Source organism: Adiantum capillus-veneris, chromosome 1 (assembly GCF_014529385.1).
Source record: "Adiantum capillus-veneris isolate H3 chromosome 1, ASM1452938v2, whole genome shotgun sequence".
Lineage (NCBI taxonomy): Eukaryota > Viridiplantae > Streptophyta > Polypodiopsida > Polypodiales > Pteridaceae > Adiantum > Adiantum capillus-veneris.
Window position 1 is genome coordinate 79,634,774 of NC_140931.1, and position 11,302 is coordinate 79,646,075.

At 41.6% G+C, this 11,302-nt stretch overlaps 1 protein-coding gene across 1 annotated transcript; it reads right to left on the reverse strand.

Annotated features, from left to right (window-relative positions):
- Nucleotides 1–624: 624 nt before the first annotated feature.
- LOC147465036 (pentatricopeptide repeat-containing protein At4g18520, chloroplastic-like) lies at nucleotides 625–2,943 on the reverse strand. Its single transcript, XM_086528067.1, has one exon. The coding sequence runs from the start codon at nucleotides 2,941–2,943 to the stop codon at nucleotides 625–627; it is 2,319 nt and encodes a 772-aa protein (XP_086384193.1).
- Between the last annotated feature and the right edge of the window lie 8,359 nt (nucleotides 2,944–11,302).

Below are 11,302 nucleotides of genomic sequence, written 5' to 3' on the forward strand. Positions count from 1 at the left end.
CCAGTAATTCGGGTAGTCGTCTAAGGTATATGTGTGAGTCTGTACAGATTTATGTGGGATAAATGAAGCGATCACCATAGCTTTAAGGCCTGTGCCTAAAATACCAGCAAGATGTATGAGATTATCGTACCCCCAAGGTCCTCATCACAAAGACAAGCAACTGAAAATGTCACCCTATGTTTGTGAGTATTGACAAGGTCATTCTATCAGTACTGCAATAAAACACATCATCTTTGTGAGCACTGAGCAACGAAGGTGCCATGCATTCATTGCTCGGGTTCATCATTGTTATTTGTATTGACAAAAGTTTGAGATTTTCTAACATGTGCTGCACACATGGTTTGTCCAAAGAAGAAACAGCACTCTTGAAGGACTGCTGACCATATTCTAGCTCCCCCGTTTTCAAAAGCACCAATCACAGTATTCCACACTACCGGTGGCACAATCAATTACTGCTTCAGCATAAACCAACAAGTTCACATGAAATCCCATCTGCAAATAGTCCAAACACCTCGTGCTATGAAAATAGAACCCTACTGTACACATATTCTTTTACCTAAATATTTCCAACAACGCAATCTCCTTCAAACAGCCACCTGTTTACTGTGCATATTATGCCTACAATTACCTGATTGTCGAGAACACCAACTGTTCAGACTGTAAGGAAAAATGACTGCATTGGTTTGGAGAGATGTCATCTAGTTGTATCGGATGAAGACAATCAAGTTCTTTCTCACTTTTTCCATGCTCCCCAAAGCCACCAATCAGTGCAGTCCACGAGACTACATCTTGATTATCAAGCTTGTCAAAGACAGATTGTGCTTTGGCTAGCCGGCCACACTTGCCATACAAGCCCACCAAGGTGTTTCCAATTACTGGCTCTAACTCCAATAGGCCTTCTATCTCCATCTGTTCATGTATCTCTTCAACCTTATCTATGGCTCCTATGCTAGCATATGCCTTCAAACAGCACACATATGTGGCAGCATTTGGAGTAACACCCTCAAGTTGCATTTGTTCAAAGCAGTTGACAGCTGCCTCTCCCTGGCCGTCTTCCACGTATCCTGCAATCAACGTTGTCCATGAAATCACATCCTTGACACAAAGGCTATCAAAAGCTTGGCGTGCTCGATCAAGGGACCCACACTTAGCGTACATATCAATTACCATGCTGCAAATGGTAGGATTGTTCTGCATCTCCTGCTTTCTTTTCAACTCAGCATGTATTTCTTGTCCCCTATATACAGCTCCTAGCATTCCACAAGCCTTCAGTATACAGACATATGTGACTGCATTTGGAGAGACATTGCCCAATTGCATCCTTTCAAAACTGTCCAATGCCTTGTCGCATTGACCATGCTCAACATACCCAGCAATTAATGCTGTCCATGAGACCACGTCTTGAAATGGAAGCTTGTCAAATACTTGCTGTGCCAAATCAAGCATGCCACACTTGGAATACATATCAACCACAGCATTGCCGACAGCAAGGTTATTTGCCAGCAAACCCTTTCTTTCAACCTCATGGTGCATATGCTGAGCTTCCTCTCTGAGACTTGCGATGCCACAAGCCTTCAAGCTGCATATATAGGTGGCAGCATTTGGGGGGATACCCATTGCCCTCATTTGTTCTAAACACTCCAATGCTTCCTCTCCATGACCATGATCAGCGCAGCCTCCAATCATTGAGGTCCATGAGACCACATCTCGGTATGGAAGTGTGGCAAACATTTCCTTTGCTAAATCTAGGAGTCCACACCTGGCATAAAAATCAACCAAGGAGTTCCCAACAGAGAGATCACTTTGCAGTCCTCTTCTTTCAATTTCGGCATGTATTTTCCCACCTAGCTCTATTGCAGGCATATTTCGACATGCACTTAAGATGCAAACAAACGTGACAGCATCAGAGTAGACACCTTCAAGTTGCATATGCTCAAAGGACAAAATTGCTTTCTCATCATGTCCATGTTCCACATAACCTGCAATAAGAACGTTCCATGAGATGCAATCCCTATGTAAAAGCTTATCAAACACACCCTGCAATTGAGATAGACAACCGCACTTTGCGTACATATCAACTAAAGTAGTGCCAATAAGTGGTTTGCTTTCAAGCAGGCTAAGACTCTCAATCTTAGAATGTAGTTCTCTGCCTGTGGCCAGAGCTTGCGCAATACTGCAAGCTTTCAAGCCGCACAGTAAGGATATTGCATCTGGAGAGATGCTCTCAAGTTGCATTCTCTGAAGGCAATCAAGCGCTTCCTTGCCATATCCATGTTCAGTTAATCCTATCATCAGAGCAGTCCAACAAGCTACGTCTTTAACTAGAAGTCTATCAAACACCTGCTGTGCTTTGGCAAGTAGGCCACATTTGGCATACATGTCTACCAAAGCACTGCAAACAAAAAGATCAATTTCAAGCAGTCCGAGTCTGGCCATTTCAGCATGTATTTGCAGGCCTTTATATACGTTCTTCAGTTTTCTGCATGCTTTAATCAGAGCACCAAAGACGCGACCACTCAGGCATGGCAAACCATCACTTAGCATTCTATCATAAAGTGAGAGGGCCAATTGTGTCTTTCCATGCTCGATAAACCCTGTCAGGACGGAATTAAGGGATGATTTGTCTGGCAATGGCAGCCTTTTAAAAGCTCGTTGGGCATCATCCATGCATCCAACTTCAGCCAGCACTGGAACCAGGTGATATCCAAGCAATCTGTGAGTGTCTATCCCGCTTTTAAGAATGTGGACATGTAGGTGCCGTGCTTGAACGCAGTTTCCCTCCTTGCTGCACTTGTGCAAGAGGCAAGCCAGGTCATCGATGGAGGGATAGGGTGGAATGATTTTCTCAAGAAACGAAAGAGCATCTGCAAGACTGAGGAGCGCACAATTCCTGCAGGAACTGAGCTGCTTAACAAGCGGGTCTTCTGTGTTACAGAAACGCATTCCATCTCGAAGTGAGCAAGCTCGGATTGCTTAACAAAGCCGAATGGCAAAGGCGAAGGCGCACGCAGCTCAAGCGCAGACAAAATGGCGATGCTGGCCGTGTCGGTTCAGAGGTTATTTTCTCAAATAGTACTTATTTGAAGGAAGGTTGTTGCATTAGATTTTAGACCTGATTCAGGATCTTAGCTTCCAAATTGTATCAATTATATGGCCAATTAGAGTTATAGCCTCAACCCTGTGTATGTAAGAAATAAAGTCATATTAAAGAAACCTTTATCTTACCAAAAAGAAGAGAGCTGTTGCCTCCGAGAGCTTCCACACTTCTATTCTCACGTGATTGCAAATATAAAACAATTTTCAAGATCACAATGAAGTTCTCTACTCGTAATCTCTCGTTCACTATCATGTTTATTTGATTCTAAGTGTATTAGGCCATGTCATTACAAGGGTAGGACCAAGGGGTGCCACAGCTCTTGGCATGGCCATCTATGCATGCAATTGAAGGGGTCTTTTGGAGATAGGTTGAGGTGGTTGGGTGGAGGAAGGCATGTTGTAGTTCCTGTGGTCCTCACAGTGGTATCAAAGCAACTAGAAAGAGGGGTCGTGAAGCATGTGCTCTCTCTCTCTCTCTCTCTCTCTCTCTCTCTCTCCCCCCAATCCCTCGCCCCTCTTTGAGGCTTTTGTGGTGGCCTCTAACAAGTTGTAAGTTGTGTGGAAAAAGAGGCTTACACACAAGCAAGAGAGAGGGTGAGGTGCACATAATCGCATGGCTATGGATCCAAACATGGTCACCTTGTTGCTATAAGGTCTTTTTGCTTCTTGAACGAGCTCATTCGAGGGCCGTAGCGAGTTACACATAAGTAAGAGAGAGGGTGAGGTGCGTAGAATCACATGGCTATGGCTCCAAAGATGGTCGCCTTCTTGCTACGAGGTCTTTTTGCTTCTTGAGCGAGCTCATTCGAGGGCCATAGCAAGTTACACACATGCAAGAGAGAGGATGAGGTGCATAGAATCACATGGCTATGGCTCCAAACATGGTCGCCTTGCTACTACGTAGCGAGTTGCTTGAGAGTGTGTGTGTGTTGTGTGGGTGTGTGTAGTCGGCATCCAATTTTTGCCATAGCCAAGCCTTTGGTTCACATTCAAGGGCCACCCACTTGAAGATTTTGGCCAAGATTCCTTCCTAGGGGAGTCATTCTACACAGAGGCAAGGCCATAGTAGCCACGGGGAGAGAGCTTCAAAGGGTTTCCATGATTCAAGGTTTTCAAAACATAAAAATTCATGTGTATCAATGTTTTATGTTAAAGCTTTCAAAGGGAAAACAAGGTTTTTCATTAGGTGGGCATTCCAGATAGGTGTATTCATATGGATTTACCACTTATGTTCTCAGCATTTGAGGGGAGATGCAAGTATTTAAGCGCAACCAAAGGACATGTTTTTAATGTTACAAGTCACCATGGATGCATTCATGGTATGCCTTCGATGAAAAAGCCATGCATGGCTCAAGAAAAGTTCTCAAGTTTAAGGAACCAGGCTCCATATATGGTTTTGCAAGGCAAGGTGACCATTGCTTCCAAAGGTAGCGACCTTAAAGCAAAGCATGCAGAGAGACTTAGTCAAAACTTTTTTTCATAAGTTCTTAGCACTACTCTCTTGTAGTTAGCTCTTTTTAGTATGGCTGGATCTTCTGAGAAAGAAGATTACTACATTAAACGGTTTGATGGCACAAATTTCACCATATGGAAGCAGAGAATGCTTGATGTGCTAATCAACAAAGAACTTATAGCACCATTGAAAGAGCGCAGAGAGGGATTGTACACTAATGATCAATGGGAGGAGCTTGATGCTCGTGCCATGGCAACTATTAGATTGTATCTAGGTGAGTCTATATTCTTCACGATTATTGATAAGACCAATGCTAAAGAACTTTGGGAGTCTTTATGGTTAGTATGAGATGGTAAGAGTGCATCCAACAAAGTGTTTTTGATGAAGAAGCTTATACTAGCACTACTACCTTCTTTCATGTTAAGGTACATCAAAGGGCATTAATTTTGATGATGAAATGAAAGACATTTTCTTGCTATGTTCTTTGCTTGCATCATGGGATACAATTAAGACTGTCATTAGTAACTCCACCCCTAATTGCAAGCTTGTTTTCAGTGATGTCACTAGTGCTTTGCTCACTGGTGGGTAGGTTGATGCATATATGGTAAGTGGAAGTAACCAGAGGAACAATCAATAGCACATAGGTCATAGTCGTAGTCGTGGTTGTTCTCAGGATCACAAGAATGCACGTGGAAAGAGCCGTGGACATGACACGAGGAACATTGAATGCTACCATTGTCACAAGAAAGAACACATGAAGAAATATTTCTATTTGTTGCAAAGAGAGAGGGGCAAAGCCATTGTCGTAAGCTCTACACCTCTTCAGAGTAGTGTGAAGATAGAGGAACTCAATGTCGTTTGAGTCTCTATATGTTGATGGTGTTCCTGACGTACCATAGTCATTGTCAGATGTACTAGTCTTCACTTCTGATTTGAGTCCAGAGACATTGTTAGCTTTTGATGAATGTTATGCGCAGAATTGGATTATTGACTCATGTACCGGTTTTTATGTTATTCCTCACAAGCAGTGATTCTCGAGTTATGCTTCTAAACATGGTTCGGTTAAGCTGGGTGATCCTCATCAGCTTGAGATACGTGGCATTGGAGATGTGAAGCTGTGTATGTGCAATGGTATCGAGTTCACGCTGCAAGGTGTTAGACATGTGCCAAAGTTAACTAAGAGCTTGGTTTTAGTAGAACAACTTGATGACCTTGGATACACTCCAATGTTTGACAATGGTTCGTGGATAATTAGAAAAGGTAACTTGGTCATGGTCAAAGGACCAAAGTCTAGCTAATTATATTCCTTGTATGTTTCTTCTACAAAAGAGAACTCTATCTATGCTGCAAAGCTGCCTTCTATTGAGTTGTGGCATTTCCGGCTTGGTCATATCAGGCAGAAGGGGATGAAACAATTACACCATTTGGGCTATATCCCCGTGCTAAACTTTTCTGATCTTAGTTTGTGTGAGCATTGCATATACGGGAAACAGATTGGAGTTACCACTTCGCCATTGAACAGAGAGTTAGGGAATCCTCTAGGCTTGGTCATAGTTATCTATGTGGGCTTATGCCGCATAATTAGTCTCTAGGGGGGTATTATATTTCTAGAATTTCATAGACGACTCTACTCAAAAGATGTGGGCCTACCTATTAAAGAGGAAAGACAAAAGTTTTTCCTACGTTTGAGAAGTTCTTGCAATGGTTGAGAAGCAGTCATGCAAGAAGTTGAAGGCTTTGTACAGTGACAACATGGGAGAGTATGTCTCCACTGAGCTCAAGAACTTATGTAGCAAAAGGAAAATTTGGAGACAGTTTACTATGCCGTACACACCTTCTCAAAATGGCATTTCTAAGCACATGGATATGACTATTCAAGAGAAGGTCACTTCCATGCTATCTATGGCAGCTTATCTCAAGGGTTTTGGAGAGAGGCTATTATGACAGGGGTGCAGAGAATCAATAAGTCTCATAGTACACCATTGAACTAAAAGATTTCGCAGGAGATGTGGACATGCAAGAAGCCTAATTATGATCGATTATGAGTGTTTGGGTGTGAGGAATTCTCACATGTTCCTAAAGAGATTCAAAAGAAGTTGGACCCCAAGTCACACAAATGCATCTTCTGTGGCTATAATGCAAATGGAGAATGGGTTATTGAGTATGACACCTGGAATCTTGAAGAGTTATTTGTAGTTTACAAGTGTTCTTTATAGGGATAGGATTTGGCTACGGATTGGGTTGTGGGAGGGCATATGGCGATACTGGTAGGCACAACAATCTTGGAAAGAAAGGGGATGTTTCAATGGGGTAAGATTTACATCCTTTTAAGTGCTATTTCTGCAAGAAATTTAAACCACTATCTCACATTTTTTTGATGGTGGGTCCATTTTAGGGCAGAGATAGGAGCAATTGTTCATAATTTATTCTCAAGATTGAAGCATGCTTTTGAAAGTTTTTACAAAGAGTTAGGAAAGAGGAGAAGATGATTAAAAACCAATCGTATCATGTGTGCTATAATCTATGTGATATATATATGCATAGTGCTGTATATAAACATTCACATGATGTAAAGCTAAAGTGTGGTTCCTTAATGAATCAAAGATGCACAAACAACTTGTGAAAGAGGTTGAGTATTGCAAAAAAAGAGATTTGAGGACGTCGCATCAAGTTCAGTTACGCAAACAACTTAGTCTACTAGCGATGTACCTATCGTAGTAGCCTTCCCCCCTTTCATATTAAAACATTGCAAGACTTTCTAGATATACTTTTCCTGTGACAACTCTAGTATTCCACGCTTTCAATCTCGCTTGATTCACATAACAAGAAAGTGATTCGCATCTCGCAAATCTTTCATAGAAAACTGTGTACTAATTGATTGTTTCAAAAGGGCAATCTCATTCTTAGACTTCTCGAAAATGAGCATATCATCAACCTAAAGTATCAAGGTGATAAGTGAACCATCGTTCAAATTCCAGGTATACAAGTAGTGATCTTTCTGGCTCCTTTCATACCCTTGGGACTGCATGTACTTGTCAAACTTCATGTAGCACTGCCTTGAGCCTTATCTAGGCTAGACAATGTCTTACATAATTTACACACCACTTCTGCCCTCATAGGCTTCTTAGGTTTGACTGCATGTATTTGTCAAACTTCATGTACCACTTCCTTGATCCTTATTTAGGCCATACAATGTCTTACATAATCTACACACCACTTTTGTCCTCATAGGCTTCTTAGGTTTGACTTCAAAACCCTTTGGTTGTTTCATGTAGACATCCTCATCAAGATCCTTGTGAAGAAATTTCTTCACAGTAGTATGACATCGCTTTCTCTTGAGGTTGATTCATAGAACACTCCAAGGTGTGAAGGGCGGCATCTTACTTGAAAGGAAATGCACAGACATGTCCTCAGTGGCTACTAGTCCAAGCATGAGATGCAATGTAGTCATCTTGACCATTGGAGAAAAGATTTCATCATAATCCACGCCTTTCATTTTCTTGAAACCCTTAGCAACCAATCTAGCCTTGTACTTAGGCTCGTGATCCTCTGTTGTGTGCTTCTTATACACTCATTTGCAAGGCAAGGCTTGTTTGACCTCTAGCAATTCTATCAGTTACCAAGTCTCATATGCAATAATTGAGTTATACTCAGATTGCATTGCCTGCTCCCACTTCACGTTATACTCAGATTGCATTGCCTGCTCCCACTTCACGTTATCTTCCATTTCAATAGCCTCTTGGTAGTAGATAGGTTCTCGGCAGTCAGTGACCAATAGATTGTCTAATCCTGGCTAAAATCGCTTAGGGACACAAGATATATGTGTAGATCTGTTTCAATGCGTGACTGCTAGACTTTGCTCTCTCAAGAGCATCACTTGCTCTCTTTGACTATCCCAATGTAGGCATATGCAAAACTTAGCAAGAATGATGCTCCCAAGTTTGATATTGAGAAATCCAAGGTGCCATATTCTTTAGTAGTTGGCAATCTCATGTACACCAAGACAGCCACGAGATCAAACATTGCTTTTGCAGTGGCAGTGGCTAACTGATTTATGGAAAATCCTGACAGCAAAAAGCATTGGGATGCAATGAAGAACATCTTGAGATATTTTAAAGGTATGACAAACAAGTTCTTATGTTTTGGGAATATTGATGTATCCATTGTGGGTTACACAGATGCAAATTATGCGGGTTGTGTGGAACACACAATCCATACCTCTCATAGAGGAGAAGAAAAGGAAAGAGGAAGCAAAGAAAGAAGTTCTAAAGAAGTGGAAAGAAGATAGAAGATAGAACTAGCTGAGGAAGTGGGAAACGACAAAGGCAAAGAGAGATTGCCTTGCCAAATTACAAGCAAGAGCACATGCAAAAATGAAGGAGGCCAAGGATAGGGCAGAGCTACCTAGGAAAGGTGTAATTGGGAGCTCAAACCCCTCTAAGTTCCATAACACGCAAAAAAATGTGCAAAGAAAAAAAAGGCAAGTTGACGCCTGAAGAGCAAGAGGCATAGAAGGACCAAGTATAAGAATGACTGTCCTGAATGGGCCCGATAGCCAACTCCATCACCACCACCACCACCACCACCAAAAACTCAAAAGAAATAGAGATGGAGACAAAGAACAATGGCTTGAAGAGAGAAGAAAATATCAAAAGAGAACTGAACCCCTCATCTCTAAAGTAGCCTTTTGTTGAGTAGTCACATAAATAATGGAGAAATCTAATGATTTAGTCACAAGAATACAACAAGCTGCACTATTGGCACTACGATACACATTTGAGGATATACTAGTGTAGCTTTTTCAAGACGGCATCTCTTGTATGGTGCATGCCAAGAGAGTGACCTTAAAGAACATTGATTTATCAACTTGTTATGTAACGAAATTAAGCTAATAACATTGATTATAGCGGAATTAAAATGACAGTAGTGAGCATTTCATTAAGAAAATTCCTAATGAAGATAGAGAGGGAGTACTTGATTAGAGTTAAAAATATAACATGACACCTAGCTAGCTTGGCTTGAACAATACTTGTAAAAGAGAGAATCAGAGAAATGGACAACAATTGAGGACCGGATTTACTTGGGGCCGTTCCCCCCTCCTAAAGGCTTTTGTATTATATGTTCTCTCATAAAGAGAGACTTGGTACAATACATCCTTTGTGTTCCTTGAGACCTTGTTGATGCCATGAAGATGGAAAGCTTCATGCACCGATATTATGCCCATAAAAACCATTAAAATTACTTGCAATAGCATAAACTTGTCCCTGGCCTCAATCCCAAGACCTCAAACACCTTCAACAGTGAAGAGAGCTAGCACAGAGTGAGGAAAGTGAAGAGGAAGAATATGTAACATACGAGAAAGAAGTAGTCTCCTCACATATCATGACTCTTAGAGCATAGCATAGCATAGCATAGTAATGGAAATGAAGAAGATGATAAGCATTGCTTTGAAGCTTGACTCTTGGTTGGATTTTCATTCCATAGCCAAGAGGTGTTGGTGTAGGCTCTCCACTTCTCAAGATTGGAGAAGGAGATGGCTTGTGTGCATAACACACAATGAGAAGATGTGTGTGAGGCTCATGGGCTGAGAGAGAGAGAGAGAGAGAGAGAGAGAGAGAGAGAGAGAGATCAAATTTTCCCTTTTACTCTAGTTTTAAGCCCATTGGCTAAAGCCTGGGACTAGCCAATCATAGGCTTTGGTCATAACAAGCAATAGGGTAACATTTGGACAAGTGTCCTCCTTTCCCCCTTTGAGAGAGAGAACTTGCTTAATTATTTAATTGAATCTAAATTCTCATTGGTCCTCCCTATAGGCCATCCAATAAGATTCAAGCACACACTGAGGGCAACATAGCTAGGGACCTGACATGTGTCTTTTATGCCTCTTATGGAAGGGTGGCTCTTGAGTGTGTGTGTGTGTGTTCTCTCTCCTTTCCCTACAATTAGGGCTCGCCCCTCCTTCGTAGGCTTCTTGTTGACTTGAAGCACCTCAAGCACCTTAAGAAGCTCCTCAAGCTCTAGCTTGCCTAAGGTCTAAGGTACCTAAAGTTGGCCATAGTCTTACCTAGTGGTCTTAGGTCTAATGACTTTTAACACTTCACTTTAAAGGTATTTAATGAAGCTAACCCTAAGGTCTTTCAAACTCCATTATATGCGCATTGCTCTTTGGTAGGCCATCTCCTTTTGGACCCCTATTGAGAGATAATTACCCCTCCTTCTGTCCCCTCTGCTGAGATAGGTCTAGCAGCACAAATCTGCATCATAACTATTTTTTCCATTTGTCTCTCTATATCAAATGATTAGCTCAATATGAAAAAATCATTTGGGATAGGTGGATATTAAATTTTATGACATTACCTCTCTCTTGAAATCATCTAGGATCTCTATCCGACACTATAGATGTTGGCAAGCCATGGTATTTGAAAACTTGAGTTATGAAGAGGGTTGCCATTTAGTGTTCCTTAATAGTCTTTTGATAGGTATAAAATGTTCTTGTTTGCTAAACCTATTGACTATTCACTACAAGAGGCTATTCATATTAGCGACGCTCAAAAAAAAATTTCTCGGCGTCGCTATGAGCGTCGCAAATTTACAAGTAAATTTGCGACGCTAATAGCGACGCCGGCTGGGCTAAAAAAAATAATAGAGAGCGCCCAAAAACTCAGATCTCAGATCTGAGTTTTTCGGCGCCCTCAAGCAAGGAGCATGTAACGCTCTCCCTCTCTCTTTTTCTTCTCCACACACACACACACA